The sequence below is a fragment of the Ochotona curzoniae genome, unplaced genomic scaffold (assembly GCF_017591425.1).
Source record: "Ochotona curzoniae isolate NIBS_2020 unplaced genomic scaffold, NIBS_Ocur_1.0 contig_2321, whole genome shotgun sequence".
NCBI lineage: Eukaryota > Metazoa > Chordata > Mammalia > Lagomorpha > Ochotonidae > Ochotona > Ochotona curzoniae.
In genome coordinates, this window is record NW_024465421.1 from 23,393,580 (window position 1) to 23,420,885 (window position 27,306).

The 27,306-nt window shown below is 60.9% G+C and overlaps 2 protein-coding genes across 2 annotated transcripts; one reads left to right on the forward strand and one right to left on the reverse strand.

The window, feature by feature from the left end:
- The first annotated feature begins 5,745 nt into the window (after window positions 1-5,745).
- On the forward strand, window positions 5,746-9,526 carry LOC121151896 (serine protease 27-like). Its single transcript, XM_040973749.1, has 6 exons — window positions 5,746-5,818; window positions 5,976-6,074; window positions 7,866-8,028; window positions 8,457-8,728; window positions 8,854-9,023; window positions 9,192-9,526. The coding sequence occupies exons 1-6, from the start codon at window positions 5,746-5,748 to the stop codon at window positions 9,483-9,485; spliced, it is 1,071 nt and encodes a 356-aa protein (XP_040829683.1). The 3' UTR covers window positions 9,486-9,526.
- Window positions 9,527-10,938: 1,412 nt separating this feature from the next.
- LOC121151762 (BTB/POZ domain-containing protein KCTD5) lies at window positions 10,939-26,893 on the reverse strand. Its single transcript, XM_040973554.1, has 6 exons — window positions 26,642-26,893; window positions 19,729-19,837; window positions 18,512-18,603; window positions 17,359-17,454; window positions 15,796-15,921; window positions 10,939-12,388 (listed from the first exon to the last, which is right to left on the reverse strand). Exons 1-6 carry the CDS (start codon window positions 26,891-26,893, stop codon window positions 12,359-12,361), a joined length of 705 nt encoding a protein of 234 aa, XP_040829488.1. The 3' UTR covers window positions 10,939-12,358.
- Between the last annotated feature and the right edge of the window lie 413 nt (window positions 26,894-27,306).

Below are 27,306 nucleotides of genomic sequence, written 5' to 3' on the forward strand. Positions count from 1 at the left end.
TGAACATGTTTATATCTAACATGCAGACTTGTCAAAACAGACACACTCACAGCAGGGGAGACCCAGGGTCGGACAGCACCGGGGCAGTCTCCCACACGAGGTTCCCAGTGGAGACCAAGGCAGGTGGTGAGGCTGAGGCCGCGGGTCAGAGGGCACAGAGCTGGGCGTGGCAGCCGGCAGGGCAAACAACCCACGTGAGGCATGGCCTGGCAGTCACATGCCTGCTTCCTGTCTCGGTGCCCATGCGTACCTGGCCCCGGGAGGCGGTGGCCATGACCCACGTGCTTAGGCCGCAGCCACCCCCATGGGAGGTCTGAGTCCTGTTCTGGGCTCCCGGTGCTGGCTGTCCTGCTCAGTGACCGGTGGATGGAGGCTCTCCGTCTGTCAGAGACAGAGCGGCGGAGGAAATGGCTAGAAAGGTATTTGTGGCATCCTCTTTCGCCACAACCTGGGGGAAAGGGAAAAGCCTCTTGCAGGCTCCGGGTGATGGGGGGACTTGAAGTGGGGCTGCCCCAGGTCCCTCCCAGGCTCAGTTCTTGTCATCCTGGGGAGTCAATCTTTGTGTCATCTTTATGAAAACACAATTTATCTTTATTTCTTTGAAGGGCACAGAAATAGAGAGTTCTTCCATCTATTGGTTCACTCCCTTAAGAGCCACAGCAGCTAGGACCAGGCCAGACCAAAACCAGGAGCCTGGGGCTCCAGGCAGGTTGCTGGCTGGCCAGCCAAGCACTTGGTACTTCCACTGCCTCCCAATAGTGAAAAGCTGCAGGCTAGGACACAGACCCAAGCACGCTTCCTGGGGGGCTCCACTGCAGCCAACAACCTGCCCGCCAAGAAAGATTGGGTGCCCCCTCCTCTGAGGGACCCCTTCCCACCCCCTCCCCTGGCCCAGCTGGCCAGATGCAAAGGGCCTGCCTCGTCTTCCCACCTGCAACTGCCTGGCCCCTCCTGGTCGCCCAGAATGTCCCGTCCTCCGTGACCATGCTCGGGGCTTCCCCTCGGAGGAACAGGCTGGACACTGGCCCACTGACCCCTGTGGCTCTTCTGGAAAACCATCATGTAGTGCAGGTGGGTGGGCGAGTGAGTGGGCAGCCCCACAGCAGCAGCCCTGGGCTGCCCAGGCCTTGGCCTGCCTGCTGGGGTCTGGCCTCCTCTCTGGGGCAGGGAACTGTCACCCCCTTGGCGTGGTCTGCACAATGACCTGCCCTGTGGCATGGGGTGGTAATGGCACGCGTTGGTGCTGGCCTGGGGCTGGCCTGCAGAACTAGGGCAGCTGTGGGTGACTGACACCCACCGACGCTCTTGCACGGTCAAGCCGTTTCGACCACGGAGGAGCCTGGCAGATACCACAGCCCACAGCCATATGCCCACATGGCCAGCGGGCATCCTCTGCTGCCCAAGGTTTCCTGGGTGACCGCTCAATGCCTCACAGAGTCTGCAGTTGAGTGCTGCTCTGCCACCCGGAAGCAGGGAGAGGCCTTTGGAGGGAAGCGCAGCCGCAGGGCCGGGGCTGCTTGCTGGGAAGAGCGGCTAGGGAGGCGGCAGGCGGAAGGCAGCCCAGCTTGCTCCCTGGATGCCGCGCTGGCCCGGGCAGCTCTTGCTCTCTGTGACTCAACAGTGACTCATCAAGGGGACAGGACCAGAAGCGCTGGAGCAGAGGTCACGGCCCGGCTGCCCCCTGCCCTAGGTGTCTGAGGGTCATGAGGCGGCGGTGGGGGGGTGGGGAGTGGCTGACACACACAGTGGCCACATCTAGGGGGCCACAAGTGGGGTCCAGGGGTGCGCGCAGCTGGAGCTGGCTCTGGCCACCTGGGGGGCTTGGCTCTGTGGCCCAGCCTGAGGCACATCAGGCAGCCAAGTCAAGCCTTGTGGGAGAGGCAGCCCAGGGACCGTCCCAAGCCTCTTGTGCAGGCTGGCCACGTCCTCCACGTCCCTCCAGGGCAATGAGCAACTGCTCATGCCGGCAGAGGGCTTTAGGGCAGCCGAGCCCTGGGCTCCCCAAGTTTGGGCTGCAGGCTCAGGCACGTGGAGCTGGCAGGTGGGGCGAGCTGAAAACAGGGACACAGCCATCTGGGAGCCGGCTGGGACTTGCTTTTGGGGATCCAGGGTTTTCTAACTCAGAAGCAGCACTACCTGCTGATGCCCCAGTGACTGCAGCCACAAGTGCAAGCAGCCCTGGGGTATCAGCACCCACCTCCCCTCCCCAGAGTGCTGTCCAGGAACCAGACACCAAACCCTCTCAAAGTCAGAGGGAGAGAAAGCGTGGGCCACAACTCCATTCAAGTCTCTCACGGGGTGCATGGAGCCAGAAGCTGGCCACCCTGCCCAGCTTCCCCAGTCACATTGGCGGGGAGCTGGACCAGAAGTGGGACAGCTGGGACTCAAATTGGTGCCCCTGTGGGATGATAGCAGGTGGCCATTTGAGACATCTCCAGCTGTCATGTGCCCAAGTGGGTGTCCCTACCACTGCACCAAGGCAGCGCGGGGACAAGTCCATGGCCGGCAGCCTTCACAGAACCCCCTTCCCATGCGAGAGGAAGAGTAACTTCTCACAATTTGGAGATTGTGTAAGTGCCCCTTTGCCAGACCCCAGTACCTGATCTGCTCTCATTCCCCCTCCCCAGATACAGGAAACCCTCAAGGGGTTCTGGGTGCGCCCATTGGGGAACCCCATCACATGATGACTCATCCCAGAAAGCAACAGCCTGACACCAGGACCAGCACCCCCTCGGACCCAAGCACACCTCTGAAACAGCCCATCTGGGTCAGGCCCAAGCCAGGAGCCAGGAGCCTCTTCCAGGTCTCCCATGTGGGTGCAGGGTCCCAAGGCTTTGGGCTGTCCTCCACTGCTTTCCAGGCCATAAGCAGGGAGCTGGAAGGGAAGTGGAGCTGCCGGGACACGAGCCAGTGGCCACGCGGGATGCTGGTGCCACAGACAGTGGCCTAATCCAAAGTGTGGACTCTGACGGATCATTTTTTAATCCTAATTTCACGTGATCCTCACTCGGTGACTCCATGGAAGGGCTCACCGCACACTGGACACCCCACCCTGGCAACTCTGCAGGGCGCCCTGCTCGGTTCCTAGTTGCTGTGAGGCAGCCAGACTGGAGGATAACAGGGAGGGGGCAATGTTGGCCACGCCCTCGCAAGGGTACACAGGTCCTGGGCAGTGTCAGGTCCGGGCAGTGTGGGGTCCTGGGCAGTGTGGGATCATGGGCGGTGTGGGGTCCTGGGTGGCGTGGGGTCCGGGCAGTGTGGGATCATGGGTGGTGTGGGGTCCCGGAGTGTGGGGTTCTGGGTGATGTGGGATCATGGGCGGTGTGGGGTCCTGGGCAGTGTGGGATCATGGGCGGTGTGGGGTCCGGGCGGTGTGGGGTCCGGGCAGTGTGGGGTCCTGGGCGTTGTGGGGTCCAGGCAGTGTGGGGTCCGGGCAGTGTGGGTTCGGGCAGTGTGGGATCATGGGCGGTGTGGGATCATGGGCGGTGTGGGGTCCAGGCAGTGTGGGGTCCGAGCAGTGTGGGATCATGGGCGGTGTGGGATCATGGGCGGTGTGGGGTCCTGGGCGGTGTGGGGTCGTGGGCAGTGTGGGGTCCTGGGTGGTGTGGTATCCAGGAGTGTGGGGTCCTGGGTGGTGTGGGGTCCTGGATTCCTCCCTCTTTGCAGGCTGCGCCCGCATGGCCAGTGGCCCCAGGTAACCTGGGAGGCAGCTCCGCTCTAGGGTGAGGATGGGCGACTCGAGCTGATCGCCGGGTCATGAACCAACCCTCCCTGAGTCAGTCTACACTCGCTGCTGGTGGACGTCACCTCACTGTGCGACCAAGGGATGCGGGAGGCCCACAGGGCCCACTTCTGGCTGCAGAGGCTGCCTGGCAGGAGCTTGCGCCGGCTCCGGGGTGCGCCTGTGCAGTATCTGGGTCCTGAGGCCTGAGTTGGGGTTCGGGGTGTCGCCCTGCACCCTTAGGCCCCCTGCCATGGCCCCTTGCCGGAAAATGCCTAAAACAAAAGGAGAAAGGGCCTGGCGCGGTGTCCTAGCGGCTGAAGTCCTCGCCTTGAATGCACCTGGATCTTATATGGTCACCGGTTCTAATCCCGGCAACTCCACTTCCCATCCAGCTCCCTGCTTGTGGCCTGGGAAAGCAACAGAGGACAGCCCAAAGCCTTGGGGCCCTGCACCCACATGGGAGACCCAGAAGAGCTCCTGGCTTCAGATTGGCTCAGCTCTGACCATTGCAGTCACTTGGGGAGTGAATCATCAAAGATCTTCCTGTCTCTCCTCTCTATATCTGACTTTACAATAAAAATAAATAAATCTTTAATAAAAAAAAAAAAAAAGGAAAAGGGGCTCATTGTTTTGGCGCAAAGCTGGGCCTGGGGTTCCCCGGCCCCACCCCCGCGAGTATTGCCTTGTGTCTGTCGCCCCCCGGTGGCGGCACGAGGAACGGCGCCCCATTTGCCTTGCGCCCGGTGCACGTGGCCGGTCCCTCCAGTCCCCACCACGTCCAGCATTCCCCACCTGCTGGTCTTGGTGCCGGGTCCGGTGGGAAGAAGGTCCCGCTGTCGGCGTCGAGGTCCCAGTGTCCCCTAAACGGGGTGTTCCTGAGGTGCAGCGCCGGACTCCCTGCTCCACTCTGAGCTGAGGTCCCGGTCCCGCCGCTGGGCAGCAGCCTCCCCTGGGCTGTCCCCTCTGGCGCAGAAAGGCTGTCATCTGCAACCTGCTCTGGGAAGGAGCCCGTGAGGTGCTGGACGTTGGCCTCACCACGGCGTGTGGGTCTGGAAGTGGGGCAGCAGGACTCGGACACTCGTGTATGGAGGGGTGACCCCAGGCGGGGCCTCTTTGTCAGGTTTTGATTCATTTGTGCAAATGCAGCCTGTGGGCAGGAATGCGTCTCCCTTGTCGGGTGGGATGGCAGCTGGCCGCGGCCGGAGCGCAGAGCCCGGCTTGCGCCCTGAGCTGCTGGGATATGGCTGTCCGTCCTCGGGTCCCACAGCCTTCCTGACCAGTCCTTGCCCATTTCAAGGGGCAACCAAGTCTCCCTGGGCACATGTCCTGAAATTTTTTCCTTCAAAAAATTTTAATATTTTAACATTATTTTTTTTTTGGAAAGGTAAATTTACTGAGAGGAGATAGAGAGGTTCACTCCCCAAGTGGCCGCAACGGCCGGAGCTGAGCTGGTCTGAAGCCAGGAGCCAGGAGCTTCCTCCAGGTCTCCCACACGGGTGCAGGGTCCAATGCCCTGGGCTGTCCTCGACTGCTTTCCCAGGCCACAGGCAGGGAGCTGGATGGGCAGTGGGGCTGCCAGGACACAAGCTGGCACTCACAAGGGATGCTTTTGCTTGTAGGTGGTGGATCAGCCAGTTGCGCTATCATGCCAGTCCCCCACTTTTTTTTAAATGTGTTTCAGAGGGCTGGGGAGTTCCCCACTGCTGCTGGTTTACCATCCAAATGCCCTTCCCCAGGCTGTTGCTTAGGGACAGGCTGGAAAGACCCTGCCCAGAGCCCACTGCGGAGCCAGGAGGGAATGGAGAGTCCTCAACGAGGCCACCCAGCCACAAACTCTGACTGTTTTGCCCCAAGTAACTTTCTCTCACAGCGGCACATCCTGGAACCAGGACCCGGCATGGCAGACAGAGGGCACAGCCTGGACGCGCCCCTTGCCCGCTCAGTGTCCTGACTTCAAGTCCAGGGCTTCAGGCCCTGCAAGGCATTGGCAGGTGCTAACCCAGAGTGAGTGGTCAACAGGCATGCGGATGCTGGACATCATGCTGGGCCGCCATGAGCCTGAGGATCCCATGGCAGTAGTGTGGAGGTTCAGAGGTTCAGGGCCAGGTCACTGAGGAGTTGGGGTGCCTCCTTCCCAATGGAAAGGAGCTGGGTCGGCCGGGCCAACAGGTTGAGCTGCATAGCTGAGCCGACACCCACCTCCAGGATAAAACCCCACTTCATGGAGCCCACACCCTCCCTGCGCTGCCAGAGCCGCCACTGCCACTACAGCCCCCAGTGCCCCCAGTAAGGCCCATGGGCATGAGGCTGTCCCGGGCCATGCTGCTGCTGCTGCTGCTGCTGGGACTGGGTGAGTGAGGTGGGGGTATGGGGACGAGGGCAGGAGGCAGTTGGGAGGCTGGTAACTGCCCATGCCTTGAACCCTGATCCCGGATGCTGGTGCTGGGGTTCCCACACAGGCAGGCTGGGATGAGCCCCAGGCAGAAGCACCCCATCCGTCCTTGGGCAGCACAGCCTGGCTGGGGTGCAGGCCCCTCATCGCTTTCTTCCTCCTCAGTAGATATAGAAATGGGGCTTCAGACCCCTGGACCATCTGAGCTAGGAGCCCCAGCAGAGTGGGGGTGAAGGCTGCAGGTACAGGAGATGCCAGGGCCCACCTGCAGGGTGGCTGCCCTCTGCTGGGGACACCTTCCCACATTCCTGGGCCAGCCCGGCTAGCCTGGTAGCCACAGCACTTCCCTGTCCTCAGCTTACCTCCCAGGGCTGGGCCAGCTTCCTCATTCTCCAGCTCAGGGCAAGCAGGTCCCCAACAAGGCCTGCCTGGCTAGCAACAGCTGGACTCCCATGAGACACAAGGCTGCTGCTGCCCCACGGGTCCCAGGATCATGGCCACTGCCACATGAGGGACACAGGGCCCTGACACACTCGGCAGTGGTGTCCAGCGCTCACAGGATGTCTGCCCCAAGCCCCACTGTGCTCACCTCCTCCCCACGTGCACTGTCCCCGTGCACACCCCGACCGTGGGTTCCAACCTTGGGCTGCAGGGCTCCACGCAGCCCCCAGGGGACAAGCAGGAGGCTCCATGGGGACATCTCCCCTAGGATGTCCCAGCAGAGACCGCATTCTGGTTAGGATTCTGTCTGGATCTGCCCACGCTGGGAGGAGAGGGTGTTGTGGGACACGGATGTGGTCTGTACCACGGAGGTGCTGTGTGCCATGCGCGGTAGGTAGTGTGTGGAGCATATGAGAACAGGGGCTGCGCTTGGCAAGCAGTCCGAGGCCTCAAGTGCCTCACTGGCCTGGGGGACACCAAGCCAGGTGAGGAGCCCGCACCCAAACCCGAGGAGGCCTCCTTTTACCGTCATGCCCAGCCAAGCTTTGTTTCTCCCTGCCCACCTGCCTGGCCCCTTCCTGGCAAGGTAGCTGGTGGACCTTCTACGTTTCCACCCAGCAGGTCCCTCTTCATGTCCTCCCTCCAGGTGGCTTTAGGGAGCTGTCCTACACCTGTGTATCCTGTAGCAGAGTCTTGGGGTCCCCAGACTCCACAGTGAGGCATAGCTCATCCTGGCCCTCCAGTCAGCTCCCAGAAGGCTTCCAGCCAAGGACACATGGAGGGTGGGAAGCAGGGGCCCCGCAGGGCCAGGGACGAAGCAGACTGCCCCAAGCTCCACAGCAGGTTCTTGCAGATGGTCCTGGCTGTAGCCACCGCAGAGCCAGGCATGGGAGTGCTGGCCTCTGCTGCCACAACCCCGTGACTGTCCCTGCTGAACCCCTCAAGGGCTGGATGGGGAGAAGCAGCTCTCGGCTTCAGCGTGGTCCCCCCGTCAGCCCTTCTCCTTCCTTCCAGGGACTCGGGGATCCAGAGCCTCAAGAGGTAAGCTCCACACCTGGCCCAGACTGGCCCAGGGCAGCCAGGACACTGTGCATGAGGCTAGGCTGCAGCAGAGGGTCACGAGGAGGGGAAGGTCAGGAAGAGTGACAGGCAGGGCCGATTAGGTGGGTGACCTTCTCTCTTGGAGGGGACTGACATGCAGCTACCTGTCCCATGAGCACTGGGTCCTGTAAGGCAGTGGGAGGGGCTGGGGCTGGAATTAGCAGCATGGACCCAGGCCTCAGTGCAAACCTTGCCATGTTCCTCCAGCTTGTGGACACCCCAGGATGCTCAACAGGATGGTGGGCGGCCAGGATGCCCTGGAGGGCGAATGGCCCTGGCAGGTCAGCATCCAGCGCAATGGGAGCCACTTCTGTGGAGGCAGCCTCATCTCGGAGCAGTGGGTCCTCACAGCTGCGCACTGCTTCACCAAGTGAGTCAGCACTGTGGACAGTGCCTGCTGGGCAGGCAACAGCTGGCAGCTTGCCCGGCCAGAACCTCCCCTGGCAATTCTGACCTGCCAGCCACAGCCAGGCCCTTCCCCCGCCCCAGCAGCAGCTGCACGGCTGTTCCCAGATGAGGCCCCCTCTGAGGCTGCCCACCACGGCTTAAGTAGAAGCTCCGTGGTGGTCCCACATACCTCACTTTCACACCCCGGTTCTGGCCTTCAGCCCTCTCTACAGGCCCATCAGGGGACCCTTATTGTCCAAGTTACAGATAAGAGGCTGAGACCCGAAGGTGGGCCATGTGGCTTTGCAAGCCCCAGGGCTGGTTCTCTCATGGGCGTGCACCAAGGTGGGCATGGGGTGGCCCTACTCTCCTGCACAGGGCAGGCCCCTCACACTAGCCCTCTCCCATCAGCACCTCCGAGACGTCCCTCTACCGGGTCCTGCTGGGTGCGCGGCAGCTTGTGCAGCCAGGGCCGCACTCCAGCTATGCCCGGGTAAGGCGGGTGGAGAGCAACCCGCTGTACGAGGGCATGGCCTCCAGTGCTGACTTGGCCCTGGTGCAGCTGGAAGAGCCAATGACCTTCACCAACTACATCCTCCCTGTGTGCGTGCCCGACTCCTCAGTTGTCTTTGAGGCGGGCATGAGCTGCTGGGTCACCGGCTGGGGCAGCCCCAGTGAGCAAGGTAAGGGCAGGGGCAGCAAGGAAGAGGGCAGCCTTGACCCCACTGCTTCCTGTCCATGTGGGCACGGCCTTGGGGGAGTGCTCCATGGCCACCGGGCTGAGCTGCAGGTTGCTGCCACTCCCCAGACCGCCTGCCCAGTCCCCGGGTGCTCCAGAAGCTCAAGGTGCCCATCATGGACACACCGTGGTGCAACCTGTTGTACAGCAAGGATGCCGTGGCCGGTTTCCAGCCCAAGACCATCAAGGAGGACATGCTCTGTGCTGGTTTTGCAGAGGGCAAGAGAGACGCCTGCAAGGTAATGGGTCTGGCCATGCGCATGGGTGCCAGGATCTGCCTGTCACCTGGTGGGGTGGGTGCCCCCAGCACCCTCACTGTGGTGAGCAGGAGGGCTGGGCAGGGTACAGGGCTGCCTGGGCTCCAGCTGCTCTGAAGGTGCCTCTGTTCCTCGTCCTCCTCCCCACAGGGTGACTCAGGAGGACCCCTTGTGTGCCTCGTGGGCCAGGCGTGGCTACAGGCTGGGGTGATCAGCTGGGGTGAAGGCTGTGCCCGCCGGAACCGCCCGGGTGTCTACATGCGGGTCACCGCCCACCAGCACTGGATCCACCAGATCATCCCAGACCTGCAGTTCCAATCGGGGAGGTTGGGGGGCCAGAGAGGAGACCCCCGGGGCCAGCAGCCCGTGGACCAGAACTTGGCGCCCTGCCTGGTGGCCCATACAGCCCTGCTGGGCCTCACAGTGCTGCTGGCTGCTCTCTGAGGCACCCAGGCCTGCCCCGCCCCACCCCCACCCGGTCCCAGGGTGCTTTTTATTTATGTCCCTGTCAACACAAACCTAGCCTCGGACGAGCTGCTGGCACTGACCCTCAGGAGGCCTGGGGTGGTGGCTGAGGCTGAGCGTTGGGGAAGACTTCAGAGTGCATGCTTCCTGCTGGGAAAGGTGTGGGGAATGTCCAGCTCAGGACAGTCTCAGATCCCCCCAAGCCCCTGCTGCCACCCATGCTGGACCCGGGACACCTACACGAGGCAGACGACCACACAGGGAAGGCCAGCAGTAGCCTTCACCCCACAGTCCCCAGCCTGACCGCCCCCGGGAGTGCAGAGCACAGGGCCACCCCGCAGTCCCCAGCCCCAGCCCCCCAAAGTGCAGAGCACAGGGCCACCCCACAGTCTCCAGCCAGACCGCCCCCCCCGGGAATACAGAGCACAGGGCCACCCCGCAGTCCCCAGCCCCAGCCCCTCAAAGTGCAGAGCACAAGGCCACCCCAGAGTCTCCAGCCAGACCGCTCCCCCAAAGTGCAGAGCACAGGGCCACCCCACAATCTCCAGCCAGACCGCTCCCCCAAAGTGCAGAGCACAGGGCCACCCCACAGCTCCCAGCCCCAATTGCCCCGCTGGAGTGCAGCCCCAACGGCACCCTCTGCCCCTGCTGCGGAGTGCAGAGCAGGCAAGGGGGCTGGGCACCCAGGGAGGGAAGGTACGGACACTGGAATTGGAAAACCACAGGACATGATGAAGGGACACCCTCTCAGACCTCTGTGCCTGACCAGGCTCAGCTCCATCCCACAGGTCACTTCACACAACCCCTTTCCCACATCAGGGTGGGTGTCTGGAAGCCCTGACAATGGGGACAAGGAAGGCTGTGGGTCTGGAGGGCAGTCTTGGGGCCAGGTCTGGGCCCCTGGGGACAGCCTGAGGCTCAATGAGGGGCCCAAACTCTCCTAGGTTGACCTGAGGGAGCGAGGGGCTGGGCTTCCAGAAGGCAGCCGCCCAGAGGGCACCCAACCTGGCGGGACAGCGGGATGGGGGACATTAGGCCCAGGACAGAGAGCTCAGCAGCAACCCACTGCCCAGGAGGTCCAACACATGGATCCCTGTCCCTAGGATGGGGTGATGCCAGCAGGAACCTGGCAGGTGTCCAGGGTCAGGCCTGTACAGACAGCTGTACTTCACCAGCCTTGGCTGGAGCCACTCTCTTAGACAGACACAAGGACTCCCGACTCCCTGTGCAGGTGGCCCCATGAGGACTCCCGACTCCCTGTGCAGGTGGCCCCACGAGGACCCCCGGCTCCCTGCGCAGGTGGCCCCACGAGGACCCCCGGCTCCCTCCGCAGGTGGCCCCATGAGGACTCCTGGCTCCCTGTGCAAGTGGCAGTGCCCTAGCCAGAGCAGCAGCCTCTTTGTGCAGTGGACATCACCAATAGCCGTTGTACTTTCATAAATACACAATTTTATTTGCTATTTTCAGGGGAAACTTAGGCATTAAACGGTAAGCTGATAAAATACGGATACCTAAAAAAGTATAAAAGTATAAATATCCCCTTAGAATAAATTTTAGTGAATTAAGTCTTAATGTCTTTAAATTAAAACAAAAACAAAAACAAAACCCACAAGCCTACCTATTACATCAAGGTCACAAATCAAACAGCGCTAAGCAGCCAGCGTCCCCGGGCAGAATGCCCCCCAACACCAAGGCCAGCTTCCTCCTGGGCTCCATTGGGCGCGGTGGGGTCAGCTGGGGGCTTAGTCCATCCTCTACAAAGATTGTTATAAATGGTTCAAGCCAAACATTTAACAAAATACAAGAGACCTTAAAAAAAGAGGTGAGTCCCAGACGCTGGGGGACTGGGGAACGAGGATCGGGGCCAGAAGCCTCCAGAAGCATTTGGAACTGCACGGTGTCAGTGCTCGGATTCGCCGGGCAGCCCCAGGGTCAGGAAACACAGCCACCCTGCAAGCCACAGCTGGAGTAACCAGGAGCTTGGTGGCGGGACAGGCCGACTCCGAGGGGCCCCAGCAGCTCCCGCATCGGCCGTGTAGCATCTCACATCCGTAAACACGGCAGAATGCATAGTTACACAAGAAACAGGCAGACTGTGGGGCACTGTTAACAGCCCGCGTCTTCAACATGGCCCACAGTCCCAGTGGCCACCCCCCCCCCCAGGCAACAAAGGCACTGGTGGGTACCAGCTCTGCTGGACTCCCGGGCAGGCCCTCCACCTCCCACCCAGCGACCGGCACAGCCACCACAGCACAGCCCACCCCGAGGCATCTTCGAGTACCAACACCAGGTGGCCTACCCACACCTGAAAAAAGGGACAGACACGCACACACACACACCAGCTCACCGGGAAACCACCAGCTAAGAAGCCTCAGCGCCCGGAAGTAGTGAAGACACAGAGGCCACCTCGGTCGACCCACTGCAGTGGGTGGGAACGGCCGGCGCCAAGGCCCTGCCCCAGAAATGAGGCCTGGTGCTCGCACAGCGCCTGCCGGCCACGGGCTCAGCCACTGCCCTCGGCTCAGGCTGTCCCCCCCGACCAAGAATGTGTGTAGCACCAAGAATGCCGGCCTCCAAAGGGTCTGTGGGTCCTGCAGCTGCGCAGCTGCCGGCAGCTGCCTCAGGCCCTACACAGCGCAGCCAGCCACTGTGCCTCGTCTGTGGTGAGGCCTGAGCTCAGACAGATGGGCCGTCTCTCACCACCCACCTCAGAGGCAAAGAAGGATTCACACCCAGATCTCTAGAAAAATAATCAAAAGCAGATTTCTTCTCACGGCCAAGCTTCCTGGACATGGCGGCTCATTGCATCTTGGGAAAAAGTAAATGGTTTCTTGAGCTGTCGGCAGTGCCTCTCACATCCTGGAACCCCGTTCCTGCAAAATCTGGAAACACCAAAAGCCCAGGATGAGGGTGCACCCCAGGCCCAGGATGAGGAACCCAGCAGTGCAGGCCACACAGCAGACTGTCCCCCACCCCCGTCCCCCAGGTCACCTCAGCGAACAGCTCCTTGGGGTGGCCCCAGGACCCCACTCTCCTCCAAGCCAGAACAGAGTGGGGCTCAGCACCCTGACCGTCCCTAAAAGCCTCCCGCCTTAGCCTCTCCTCTCCCCTGGCAGAGCCCACCTGCCGGCTGCTGGCTCTTACTCTAGCTCTTCGCTGGGCCTCAGATGTTCCCGCCTGCCTGCTGCCTACCTGCCCTGGTGCCCCCAGCATCACCAGCTAGCCAAGGTGGCCCTGAGGGCCAGGAGGAGGTGGTCTCAACTTGTACCTCAGGTAAGGAGCCTGAAGTTGGAGGTCTCTCAGTGGTGACTTTTGCACCTGGGCACAGGCTACCTGGCACCAGATGAAGAGGGCTGAAACTTTAGGAGGCCAGAGCCTCCAGAAGGGCCCAGACTGAGCTGGGTGTGTGCCAGCCAGGCTTATGTCCAACTCTGCCTCAGTAGGAAGACGCACAACTGCCCACCGGAACACGGCACTGCCCATCTTCCACAGCCCAGACCTTGCCACACCTGCCAGCCAATCTGCTGGTGACCCCATCTCTGGTAGTGGGTGTGGCTTCCTGTATTCCCAGACCCCCCACTGTGCTATGCGGGCATAGGGGGTCTTGGGGGAAGGAAGCTCAGTCCACTTGGCTGCTAAGGCCCTGCCAGGCAGTCCTGATCAAAGTGGGACAAGAGACCAAACCGAGGCTGGAGTCAGGGTCTCCATGATCATGTCCTGGGTGGAAACAGGCTTTATGTCAATGTAGCTACTAGGACATTTTAATAGGCAGATGGAGCTCTCAACAACTCTTCTAAAGGGTCCAAAGTAAACAGCTAAGGGCTATGTGGGGCAAGGCTGAAGGCACTGGTCACTTCTACTGGCAGGCGAATACCGATCACCTAGCAAGCATGGCCACTGCTGGCCCATGGGCCACGCAACCTGCAGTGCCAGCACTGGGCATTTGGCATGGAACGCTCAGCTGGCCAGGTGATTGCCAGTGCCCCTCGGGGGGCTAGCCCTACCTGTCCCCTGCCCTCTTTTCCTCCTAAAGGGGCAGCTGAGATAGCCTGGGCCCTGGCCAGCTAAGGCCGGCAGTGAGGAAGGCTGGGGGCTGAGGGTTCACCTAGTTGGAAGGAGGTCCCAGATGAGGCCCAGCAGGACCGTGTCCAGGGGCCTCCTGGTGGAGGGGCACGATGGAGCCATGGCCCTGCCTTACAGGACCAGAGCTGGCACCCAGTACGCAGGCTTTTCATCAAGCAGGGGCAGAGGTGGACAGACACATGGGGAAGGCCGAGGGTAGGGCCAGCTAAGGTCATGGGTTCAAGGAGGCTAAGGTCACAGGGGTCAAGCAGATGAAGGCATGTGGGTTGATCTCCAGGCTGAGAGCTCACCAGGACCTTTACACTTAATCTGAGTCACTGCCTTGGTGCCCCGTCTCCTCGTTGTCACTCTGGCTGGCGCACGGCGGGCAGCAAGGGGAGAAGACAGGGCCGTCAGCCTTGTGCAGGCCTGAGGGACACCCACAGGTTCCCCAGGAAGGACAGCACAGGCTGGGGGGCGGGGCATAGGCTCTGGGGCAGCGGCCTGCCAGCCACAGCTTCCAGGATGGGACTTGTAGGCACCTGAACTGGGAGTCCTGGGGCCTCCCAACCGACGGGCCAGGACACGGCCTTCTCCACGACAGGCTGTCAGTGGGTGACCCTGCCGTCCCTCACAGCTATGCAATGAACAGGGACCCTGACCACCAGCACTCCCAGTGGGCTCTGAGTAACCACGCAGCACCCACTGAAGTGCGGGAACCCTGATCCCCCTCGCTCCCAAGATACCGTCAACTGTTCGAGCGACATGAGGGGTCTGGGTTTAGTATGAGAAAGGTAGCTGCAGGCCCAGCTGCCCCAGGAGCCAGTCCACCCCCACCTCCTAAAGAAGCCCCTTAGGGCCGCCCCACTTTACAGCCAGTGTTCTGGAAAGACACAGGTATTTTCCACAGCAAAGTGACCTGGTCTTGGTCAGCTGTGTGTGCTAAGAGGCTGCATTTTCTGCAACCAAAGAGCACCCAAGGGACACCAGTCATGGTGTCTGCTCAGACAGATGGGTGAAAAAGGAAGAATAAACCCAAGAGAGAACATGGTCACTCGGGGGCCTTCTGGACTGTGCTGCCTTCTGGACCACACTCAAGGGGCAGCCACACCCAGCCTAGCCCAGCCACCACCTGCAGCATCACAGCGCCACCCACATACTGCAGGGGTCACACCTGGGTGCAGGAGACCCTCCAGCACGGGAAGCTCCAGGAGACCCACTCGGTGACCATGCCTCCTGCTGAACCTCTTCCCTAAAGACCGGGTCTGGCCACCAGGACCTGTGCTGTGAAATGTCCTGAGGCTGAACTCATCCCAGTCTCCTCAGGTCAAGCACTTGCAGCCACACCCCACGCCTGGCTGCCCATGTCCTGCCCCATCTCCTGGATCTGTCAAGAACCTGTGTAGACCTTGTGAATTCAGGCCACAGCTGGCCTCTAAGGTTATGGGCCTCTGGAAGTGTGTTGTGATGTCTATTCACCAGCTCAGGGCAGACGCCATCTGAACCTGACCACCTGCAGGCTCCACAGTTCATCTGGTAGCAAACACAGCAGGTGGCTCCCTGGCTTTCACCGCCTTCCACAGGGGACAAGAGGCTGGCCACATGGCAGGCCACAGCTACGGCCTGCAGAACGCTGTCCCAGGTCAGCCTGTGCAGCCATGTGCCCGGAGCTTCCCAGAGGTGGGCTGGCTGGAGAGTACACGGCAGGCCACACCCAGAGTCCTGAGGATGCTTCCAGGGAACCGTGCCACGTGGGCTGGGAGTCCTGTGAGCAGGCAGGCATCACAGGGAAGCTTGCAGGAGATAGGAAATGGTGAGACTTAGGGCACACGCAGCACTTCAGCGGGAGAAGCTGGCACCTGGGACAGCCAAACCCCATAGTAGAATGGGGCTCACGTCTCCGCTACCCCACTTGTGACCCAGACCCATGCTAACGCAGCAGGACAGGCACAAGTGCTTGAGTCCCCGTCACCCACACGGGAGACCCAGATGTGTCTTGGCACCCGGCTTAGTCCAGCCCGGCTGCTGCGGTCACTTGGGGAGCAACCAGCAGATGTAAGATCTTTCTCCATCACTCTTTCAAAGAAACACATACGTAAAGATATCTTTAAGAAAGAAAGGGTGAGAGTCTGGGAAGAAAAGTCTGCCAAGCCTGCTCGCACACAGCACTGCCTCCTGCACAGGCTCCCACCCCCAGGAGTGCTGCGGCCAGCTGGCCAGGACTCACCTTGGCCTTCTCACTGGGCTCGCTGGTCGTACCGTATGGAGTGTTGTGCAGCTCCTTGGAGACCACACAAAGGAATTCAGCCTGGTCTTCATTTCCATAATTGTAGGAGGAGCCGATGCTGACCAGCTGGAAAGAAGCCGTCCCTGAGTGACAGCAGGTGCAGAGGGCCCGCCGTCTCCCCAGGCTGAGCCAGGCAGAGACCACCTGCACACGGAGGTGGAGGAGGCTCCAGCCAGCAGGTATCACTGAGCCGGGGAAAGGACTCCCCGAGCTGCCCCAGGGGCACATACACACACCTGTGTCCCTCTAATTGCGTGATGTGCTGGGACAGGTTCTGTCTCTGCAGGGACCCTTACCCTGCCTTAGGAGAGGGAAAGGGGCAGGCACTGGGCAGCTGCTGTCCCAGGCAGCAGGACCTGGCGTGGTCTGGGGTCGAGGTCGCAGCTGGACAAGCATCATGTGATGGAGAAACGGCAAGAGCAGCCCGAGAGCGCCGACACGCTCAGCCGTCCCAGGCTCGAGGCATACCTTGCTGTACACTCCAGCAGGGAGCCTCCAGAGTCGTCTGCACTTTTAAACACAGAACTAACCAGAACAAAGTTGCCCAAGCCACAGCATGATCTCAGAGGCTGTGATACAGAACGGCTGAAAGGCGGCAGCACTCTGCCCATCTCTCCCCCCACCCTGCACAGGTGTGACAAGCAGGCACACACTGCACACTGCCACATGGCCACTGCGTTGGCCCCTCTGCCGTGGGCAAGAGGACAGAGATCAGGACTGCTCCAGCCCAGAAGGACTCTCCTCGCAAGGGCCAGAGACCCGGCACTCTCTCACTCAGGTCACTGCAGCCTGAGCCCGGCCTGTGGGCACAGACAGGGCCTTTTCCTGCTCTTCCTGAAGCAGCACATCAGGCTCGGGGCCAGGTGGGCTGATGCACAGGTAGGATGTGCCAGAGTCGAGGGGGAGCCAATTCTTGGTGATGATTTGGAACCCTCCCTGGGGACAGAGGTCAGCCCCACACCAGTCCTATGGGTGGCACCTATGCCCGCGTACAGGACGCTCCTCCACTCCTCCACCCCCAACCCCACCCAGCCACAGTCACAAGCACCAAATTCCAAACAAAGAGACCCAGCTCACAGCTCTAAAACATGGGGGCAGCTTCCAGCTGCAGCGGGGCAGGGAGGACAGGGTCAGAACGCAAGAGACCTGCAACTCAGACCTACAGCTTCCCAGACTCCCGAGGAAGGGCCCGTTCTCCTCAGCCGTCCCCAGCTCCCTGCCAACCATGCAAGCACAAGCTTGGGACACCCACCCCAACACACACGAACGTGAGAGATGTAACAAGAAGAGCGGCCACAGAATGAGCCAGTGGGAAGGTGGGGAAGTGGAGAGGCCACGTCACAACCAACGTGGTTAGTGCCACGTAAGAGCCTCAGGACTGTGGGCACAGACAGGACCCCTCCACCTCGCAGCTGATGCTTGCTCCCTGACCCCCGAGGACCTGCGACCTCGGTAAGTCAGTTCAGTGGCATGGGAGGCAGGCTGGCTGGGCCAGTCCCTCACCTGTTCAAACTTCCAGCCGTCAGACATGGTGGACACCATCTGCGTGAGCTCTTCCTCCTGACACTGCAGCACGCGGTACACATGCTTCACGGGCACCTGCAACAGCGGCTGCAGTGAGACCACCCCATGCCCGGGCCTGCCCGCACAGCCCCGATCACCCAGAACCACCTGGAGCTGCCCACAGGGGCCTGTGACAGCTGCTGTCCACTCGCCCCTCCTGCTTACCACACTTTCCTATTCTTAAAATCCCCAAGTTAAACGGCTCATCTTCCTGTAGTCCCAAGAGCAACTGTGACTGGGTACAGACACGTGCAGTCCAGGGGCCCGGAAAGGCTGTAACAGGAACCCAGGCAGGACAAGCCCATCACAGCACAGCAGCACCCCCTCCGACCTCAGATGCAGGCCGCCTGAGCACCACGCGTGTGGTAGCAGGTCCTGGGCCCCTATGTTCGGGCTGCAACTTCCCAGAGGCAAGGTTACCCTGACTGCCCACCTCCATTTACAGTGGGGAAACTGCTGCAGGCAGGGGCGGCCCAGCTCAGGCCTCGTGCCTGTGACCGAGGTGGCTGGGATGGAGGCAAACTGGCTGTCTCACCAAGAACACCGTGGATGTGTCTTCTGCCCACATGGGAGGGGCAGGATGAGGGGCCTCCCTAGCTTCCCTAGTGGCTGAACCCCCAGCGAGGCCTGGCCTGACACCAGGAGAGGGCTGTCAGGCACCAGGAGAGAGGGAGGGGTGTGAGAAGACCTGAAGGGGCTTAACCCGCTGGAGCGCCCAGCTGTGCCAGCACAGGGTGACCAGGACCCCCTGTGGAAGGTGCCAACCCTGGCCAAGACCCACTGCTGACCAGGGCACAGGACCTTAGGGTGCCTGTGCAGCACCCTTTGGCTGGCCTGCCTCCTGCCCCTACAGCAGGTCTCACACACCTGATCCAGTGGCCTGGAATGGCTCCCTTCAGGCCTCCCATTGCCTTTGCCTGCACAGTGTTGTCTGGACCCGCTGCAGTGGGGATCCCTGGGGGCAGCCTGAAGGGCTGGGTGGGCTCCAAGGAGGAACCCAGGCACTGGGCTGAGACGGGGAGTCCCTTGGCTGGGCCACACTGACATACCACCAAGCCTAGGCACCTTCTGCCACATTAGTCACCCATCTCACCTGTGATGTTTTGCTGTCTCGTTCTCTAATTTTATCCTTTACAAGTTTTATTAGTGAGGTGATATTGTAAAATTCTGCTTCCTCCAATACTCCTGGAATAGAGAAACTGTGATGTTTATCACGCCAATTGAGGTTAAGTAAGCACTTTGCACCTGCGTCCCCCTCTCTCCCCACTCAACTGCAACTCAGGCAAGTGGGGTGTTGACACAGAAACAGGGACAGCCCTCCAATGACCTGCTCCCATGGGACCTGCACTTCTCTGCCACTGCCTGGAGGCCCGCCAGGTGCCAGGGACTTCTGCTGGGCCCCAGCAGGTGCCTGCAGCACTGGCTGGAGGAGTGTGAAGGAGGCCTAGCCCGGTGGGCCTTGTGTGTGGTCTGACTCATGGTACCCAATGGAAGATGGGGCTGAGGGATTGCCCGCTGCTGGGGCCCTCCGGAAGCCATGCCACAGGCAGGGGCACTAAGCCTCCTGAGCTTTGGGACTCCTAGGGCCATGCTTCAGGGTCCTTCTGTGCACCTTCAGCCCCAGGGAAGCTGTGTCTGAAAGACGACTGCACCAGGTACCTGACCGCTTGGCCGTGCCGGGCAGCATGGTGTCCAAGGCTTCAACCCTGCACACAGGCCAGAGAGCACATCCCCCTCCAGCCCCTGCCACGACTGGTTGAGGGTGGTGGGTGGTGTGGGGCACAGGGGCCTGGTTTGTACCTGGTGATTGTTTTTAAGTGTAACAGGCTACTCTGGGTGGGGAAGATGCTGCTGCAAGGCGGGAGTCTCCTCAGGGCACAGGGCAGAGCCCACGCATCCACCTCTGAGAGCTGGGACCCAGAGCTTGAGGGAAGGAGGGCAGGTGCCAAGGCTGGCCCAGACAGAGCTGTCGGAGGCCCTCTGCACAGAGGTGTCCAGACCTCAGGGTCATCTTGTGCCCAGGTAGTACGCGGGCACCACCAGGGCGCTGCGATGGAGGATACAGCTACAGTGATAGGGTGCAGGCGCCCATACCCCTGGGGTCCCAGCTAGGTCAGCCAAGTGACTAGGAAAGTGGGCGAGTTCATGGGGGAAGCCCCATCAATGCCAGCGTCTTTTGCAAGAGGGAGACCATGAAGCAGCCCCAGCCAGGATTGTGGTGATGGTCAAATCTTGGCAAGAGGCCTGCAGGTCCTGCTGCCAGCAGCTTGTGGAACAGTCCTGAAGCCCTGCCCACACCTCCACACTCACCTTCCTCGGCGAGGTCCTTGTTGATGACTAGCTTCCCATGCCTCAGGTAGTTCAGCACAGGCCCAAAGTAGGTGGGATCTCTGTCGATCAAGTAGGCACCTGTTTCATCCTGCAAAGAATTCAACACCCTCAGTGCAGGACAGGACACCGCAGGCCCCTCAGTTGCAGCTCCGGGTCCGCACAGGCAATCCGGTCCAGGACCAACCCAGTTCTGTGTTTCAGAACTGCCCTGACTGATGGTATATAGGGTACTCTCCTCACAGCTTAGGAAACTTCCAAGAAAACCCGTAAGGGGCCTAACACAGAGCCTCCCTGGGCCTTAGGGTGGGGCTGCTGCCTGGGGGGGACACACACCTCACAAGCTAGGGCCGAACTGCTCGCCTGGGCTGGGATGACAGTGGAACTCTGGCGGGACCTGTCCAACAGCTGTACACGATGCGGTCCAGGTGTTGCAGCCTGGATGCTGGGGTCTAGGATGTCACAGACCCAGCAGTCTTTAGGTGTGCCTCAGCATCCACTCCTCCCTGTCTCAATCCATGGCCACCACAGCTGCTGTCTGTGGAAGGGGCTGCCCTGCAGGGGATGTGGGTGGGGGGAGTTACATAGCACAGGAGACTGGGGCTCACCCCAAATTCTCAGGAGGCCCCCTGACTGGCTCTACACCTGTTAAGGCTCAAGCTGACAGAGCCTGGGCCTTCTGTACAACCTGCTCACGTGAGGGCCTGAGGCAGACCCCCGGGGTGGGCCCTGGGCACCAAGGGAAGGAAGTGGCTGACCGCAGCAGGGCTGGACGCAGTGTTCCTGATCACAACAGGGAAGCAGCCTGTCCGCACTGCCAGGACCCTGGCTTTTGTTCGCGACATTCAAGGCTGCCTTTGGACAGTGAGACCAACTGGCTTCAAGGGTTTCCAGAGTTCTCTCCACAGAGCTATCAAGTCCTGCCTTAAGATCTCAAACCAAAGTCCACGCCACCACGGTAGGCTGCTGGCACCAACACCCCCAGGACAGAGTCCCCACCCCAGCCCACTCTGCTCCCAAGGGAACCCGTAGGGGCCCTGCCCTGCTCCCAGCCCTTTGGATTCCCAGGCCACCTTCTGGACGAGTCCTGACCTACTGCTCAAAAAGCCAGTCTCCATGCTGCTCCCCTTGCCCCACACAGCACCCAAGTGCAGCAGGAAGCCAGCACACCTCCCCCTTGGCCTGCATCACATGCATGTGGCCACACACAACTGCTTTTCCATAGATCACAGGGAATGTCAGGGAGGCCACGACGAAGGGTCGGAGCCCTGAGGAGTTAACCCAGCTCTTAGCTGCAGGCAGGCTGTTCCCCAGTGGTCCCGCGCACCTGCAGCACATCCCAGGGAAGAAAGGAAGAACCTTGGCCTTGACCACAAGCCAGACTCCTACTGGGCACTGGATTCAACTGCAGAGGAGCCCACTTGTTGGGTACCTGGTCTCCCAGCCCTCAGCAGCCCTGGCAGGTCCGGGACAGGACACGCCAGAGGCTGTCTATATAACTTCTCATCAGTGTGCTGACGCTCAAAGGGAGACCCTGGCCACTGTGCAGTTCCCTCATGGTGGCCTGACCTCTGCCAGCTTTCTGTCAGCCCCTGGGCAGGAGTTTCCCCAGACGGACAGACCCACTACCTAAGCCTGGCAAAGTGACAGGACAGTGCAGGTAGGAGGTGCAGTGTGGCGTGGTGTGGGCAGTGCAGGGTAACGCGGGTAGCGGTCCCAGCAGCCAGGGAGCCTGCAGTGCAGGCACCTCATGGGAACTTGCACCTGAGATGCAGCCTCTCAGAGCTTCTAGAAAGAAACCAAGTAAGTTGGACACTTAGCTGACCCTCTTGGGAGCCAGGGCAGAGTGGGAAGAACAACTCAGCCCTCATGTCTCTGCTGGCATCATGCGAATGACAGGCCCAGACCAGGACCCCCGGCAGCTGAGGCAAGAGCAGCTGCCCACACTGCCACAAGGCAGCCTGAGTGAGGTAGCAAACCTGGCTGGGCTGGCGTCCAGGCCCACTCCTGGCCGTGCACAGGCCAAAGGGCCACACTCCTCTTCCTGGGTACTCCATGAAGGGGGTGCACTCAGTCGTGGACAGCTGCACCCTTGCAGTCCAGCTTCCTGCCTGCGCACCCCTGGGGTTGGAGGGGACGCTCGAGTGCTGGGCTCGCAGTGACAACCGGGAGGCCCACCACTGCGATCTGGGCTCCTGCCTCACTCAGCACAGCTGCTGCAGGAATCCACCGGGCAGACCAGTCACGCAAGAGTCCGCTCTCCAATCACACTCAGGGAAATGGAAATAGATCCGAAGGGGGAGGAAGGCACACCGCCCAGCCACAGCACTGGACAGAGGGAACCAGCAGGGGGTCGGGCAGCATCCCAGCTGGACCAGGCTCTCAGCTCTCCTTGGACGGCCTCCCACAGTTCCTGGCTCTCTCTCGAGTCTGTAGGCCTCTCTCCCAGGGAGCTGCCCAGTACACGCCTTCAGAGGCCCGAGTGGGGCGGGCCACGTCACGCTGACAGCTCCTGAGCCAATGACCGGTAGATGAGGACACAGAGCAGGACACACCTCACCCGATGTTCCCTCTGCGAGGTCTACTCCATCAGATGGGCTTCATGACAAAACCAGGCTGCGCGGGGTCCTCCACGGGCAGCCCGGGGTCCTCACTGCAGCTTCCTCCTACCGTGTGCCTGGGCAGGCAGTGGGGGCCTGCGATCAGGGCGGGGGACTTAGAACGACCTCTGCCATGCCCCAGCAGTCGGTCCACAGGGGCTCACTCAGTCTTGCTGCCTCTTAAACTGGACAATCTAGGCAGTGGCAAAGTGGCATAGCAAGCAAAGCTGCCACTTACAATGGATGCTGGTTGGAGTCCTGGCTGCCCTGCTTCCAGTCCAGCTCCCTGCCAAGGGCCTGAGTCCTTGGGCACTCAAGTGGGAAGTCGGGATGGAATTCACTGCTGTACCCGGAACTCGATGTGGCTGCTGCAGCCGTGTACACAGACAACCAACAGATGGATGATGTCTCTGTCACTTGCCTTTCAAATCAATAATGTTTTCAAAAAAATGAGATTAAAAAAAAAAAAAGCCAAATAGGCGTGGGTAGTGGAAGACCTGAGTGTAGCTCCAGGCCTCTGTCTGGGACGTGGAGGGCACTGCTTAAGTGACCAGTATGGGGAGATTTCTCTCCCTCTCTCTGCCTTCCAAATAAAATGAAAATAAATGTAAATTTACAAAAACGCATGCTTGTTTTCAGGGCAGAGCAGCAGCCTGGAGGTCTTGCGCAGGACGTGCTGGGGTCCCCAGGATGCTGCACACTCCTGACCACGTCTTGCGCCTTCAGTGCTGTGTGGCCCCGCACCCCTGGGCAGGCACCCACCTGCAGACGGTGACCGACACAGCAGCGGGGCCTTGACACTCCAGGGGTCTCACGCCAACAGGAAAGCTGCCAGAGGAGTCTCCTGGGCTGCTGAGCACACTGCCACTAGTGGCACTTGCTCTAGGACCCGGGCCACGCAGGACAATGGCACGGTCCATACCTGGCAGGCGGCCCCGCGGGGGCCTCCTCCTCTCCACTGTCCCTCCAGTGAGTGACGTAACAAGCACGTGCTGTATCTGCAGACTGGACCGTGTGGGAGCCACCTGCTCTCTCCTGGCCTGCCTTCCCCGCTCCTCGCGCTGCCATCTGACCTACTTGTGGTGCTGCTGACTTGGAAAACACCCTTTTCAGGCCCAGCGCAGTAGCCTAGTGGCTAAAGACCTTGCCTTGCACACACTAGGCACCAGTTCTAACCTTGGCAGCCTCACTATCCATCCAGATCCCTGCCGGTGCCCTGGAAAGCAGTCGAGGACGGCCCAGAGCCTTGGGACCCTGCACCCACGTGGGAGACCCGGAAGGGGCTCCTGGATTCGGATCAGCTCAGCTCAGGCTGTTGCGGCCATTTGGGAAGTGAATCCTGGAACGAAGACTCCTTCTCTGTCTCTCCTCCTCTCTATACATCTGCCTTTCCAATAAATAACAAATCTTAAAAAACAAAACAAAACCTCTCCTCAAAGGCACAAGAAAGGGATTCCCTGAGCTCGCTCTTGAGTGTGTCAGCCACACGAGCCTCCCAGGGCAGCATGGCACGGCCATGTGCCCTCTCCCCACGAGTTCACAGCAGTGCTCGGAGAGGTGGGAGCTTGGCCACACGTGCAGCTCGCCCCACAGCTGTGGGGCTGCCCATCACCCAGGGCCAGACCCCATGGCACAACCAGGCACTCGGGCAGATGGACGCTGCCAGGCCACAGGCTTCGCGGGCACCTGTCCACGGCTCCTCAGTGGGTTCAGCTTTCCTCCAGGCTCAAGGTCAAGCTCGGCCAGACACAGCAGGCAGTGGCTCCCTGGGCCCAGGATGCCTGCTGAGTAGATGCTCTAAGCACTCCACGCCAACCCCGAGGCTGCTGCTGCAGCAGAGGTGTGTCACACGTCACAGTGAGGCCTCCGCCAGGCCACCTACTGGGGAGCCTTCCGCGGCAGGGCAGCGGGCTCCGGCCACCTGTGCAGGCTGCAGCTGCATGGCAGGGGGCATCAGTCTGCTGCACTTCTCAGGTAACTTCCTCCCTGGGGACACCAGAGGCACAGAAACCCAGTCAACTCGCCCTTCCTGAACATGCTGGCAGCCCCTTGAAGGAAGGGGAAGCAGAGGCAGTCAAGGCCTGGGAACTGGGGAGAGTGTGAAGGGACAACCACTGTAATGTCGGGGCACCTATTGTGCCACACCCGATACCGTCGGGCCAAGGGCCCAGGTGCCAGAGCTCTGTGAGATAATGTGTCACCAGCCACACATAGCACAGCCCAGGAGGAGAAGGCCTGGACACTCCCTGCCACAGGACCACGGGGCCAGAGGGCACTCACCCTTTTTCTTACCTGTCACAACCACTGCACTGGGGCACTGTCTTCACTTTAGCAGCAAAAGCCCAGGGAGGTCCAGACACTCACCCCGGGTCACACAGCAGCAGAGGGACAGGTTGCAGCCCCAAGTCTAATCTGCTCTGGGAACCCAGAATGGAATGTCTCAAGTCCTCTGCGACTCATTTTCCCAAAAATGTTCTGGGGGACCCTCGTGCAGAACAAAGGCAGCCATGCCCACAAGCCCTCGGCCAGTGCAGGCCCAGGAAGACCGGCCTGGTGTTCCGGGGCGGACAGACCTGTCCCCTCGGGCCGGCACCTGTCCAAGGTCCTGTGTCTGACTTCCTCCCAGAAGCGCCCACTTTATCACAAAGTAAACCTGGCCCAGGTCTCAAGGTCTTCAAGATGACCATGGGCTCCCCGAGAACTGGTGCCACAGCCAACCAGGGCTAAGGCACCACTAAGAGCCACCATCCCGGCACTGCAGACACAGAGTGTGAACTGCCCTTCCCAGCTCAGGAGCCACCTCCCCCAGCCAGGTCGCCTATAAAATCCCACTCAAAATCTGCAGGGGCCCGGGCGGGGACAGCCCTGCTCCATGGGTGTAGGCCCAGAGCCCCCCTTCCCCAGCTTTCCGAGACCTGGCTCAGGCACAGACGAACCCTTGCCAGGCAAGCAGCGGCATCTGCCACCAGTGCCCCACCATAGCAAGGACAGTGACGCAGGTACAAGCTGCTCAGCTCCCTGGATGCCCACCGACAATGCCAGGATGCACAGCGCACGGTCTTGCCTTGGGAAGGCCACCCTAGGCAGCACAGGCCCGGAGCTGCCCTGCAGACAAAAGCAGCAGGGCGAGGGCTGCTGGCAGGTCCCAAGCTGGTCTGAAGCCGGGGGTAGGCCCAGGCCGTGTGGCTCAGCCCTCTTACGGCCCATGATGGCATCAGGGAAGCTCCAGGAGGTATGAGTGTTCACGAGCCCAATGCTTGGAGAGCTTGCTACTTGAATCAACAACATCCTGTTTGTGTCCCCATCAGCTGCTAATGGCCTCCTACTGCTGACACTTGCCCTCCTCAGCAGTGCTCACTCAGGAGTTAATTACCTGGACAGTCTCCTGGGAGACACATTCAGGGCGAGGCAGCTCACCCATCCCCTCCCTGAAGATGCGCTAGGCACACACCCAGCGATCAGCTCTGCTTTCTGGCAACTTCCCCGGGTGGAAAACCAACCCCGTGTCCTACTGACAGAGACCACAGCTCGGAGACCAGAGCTGGTGCAGTGGACAGCGGTCACCAACAGACACAGCCAGGCGGACTAGCTGTGCACCCTCCCCCAAGGAGTCCTATTCCTGTGAAGCCCGCTTTTTAAGGCAGGTTTGAGACAGTAAAATGGACGGAGCTGACACTGTTCAAGTGTGCAATACTGTAAAATCCGACTGAACTTGCACAACAGGGACGCTGGAGCAGAAAGGCCAGCGAGTGCCAATGAAAGGCTACTGTTTAAACCCACAGCAAAACACACCCCACGCTCTCACAGGAAAATCACAGCTAACAAAAGTTTATTTCTGTCCCGCAGCAGGCTATCATTTTCTGGGAGGTCACTCCACTGAGGACGAGGGCGGGGGCCGCGCTGGGCTCCTGACCACACGGCGTCGGGCTCAGGCACCGAGACCACCCCGCCAGGCTAGCAGCAGACGCGGCCCCTCCCGGCGAGACCCCGCACCAATCCCAGAAACGGGGGCACTGACCAGGAGAAGCGCAGCTCGGGGACACACGCACAGCAACCCCTTCCCGGCCCTCTCTGCGGCCCCAGCCCTGACCCGGAGCGGGGTTCCGGGTGGAGAGTCCGCCTCACGCCGCCGTCACCTCGCTAAATGCAAGTCACGGGGGCCGGCGGGGGCCTCCCGGGCAGCCCGAGGGCTCCGGGCTGGGGGCTCGCCCCCAAGACCGCGGGCGGGACGAGGGGAGCCCCGCCGCGCAGCGCCTCCGGCCCAGCCCCGCACGACGCTCCCGCCCGGGCCTCACCTTGTCCGAGTCCAGGTCCGGGTCGGCCTGGCACAGGCGGTACAGGAAGGACTTGGGGTCCCGGCACAGCGTCTGTCGAGTGGTGAGGAAATAGGTGCCGCCCACGTTGAGCCGGACCCACTTGGACACACAGCTGGGGCGCTGGGCCAGGGCGCCGAGCCCCGCGCTGCAGCGGCGGCACAGGCCGCCCCCCAGCCCCGCCCCGAGGCCGCCCGGGGCCGGCGGCAGCAGCTCACAGTGGTTCTCCGCCATGATCCCAGCAAGCCCCGCCGCAGCGCACGGCGCCGGAAGCGTACCCTCTTTAATACCGTCCTCCGCGCTCCGCCCCGCCTACCGGTCCACCTTCCTAAAGCGCTCGCCTCAGCGTCACGCGGGAGGCGGAAGTTCCGGGCCGGAGAAGCGGTCCGCCCCCCTCCTCCCGCCAGAAGAGCCAGGCCAGCCAGTCTCCACGCTACATGCTTTTATTACAAGACTACTGAGCATAGACGAAAATTCATCATCCAGTAACTACATCTACAGCACAAATATCTGAAAGAGGATACACAGATTCATTAAATTATGATTAAATCATCGACCAAATAGAAAAGTTATATAATAAAGCGAGAAACAAAAGTTGTAAAATATAGTTTACAATAATTATTCACATTCAAGGCTGTACATCAATA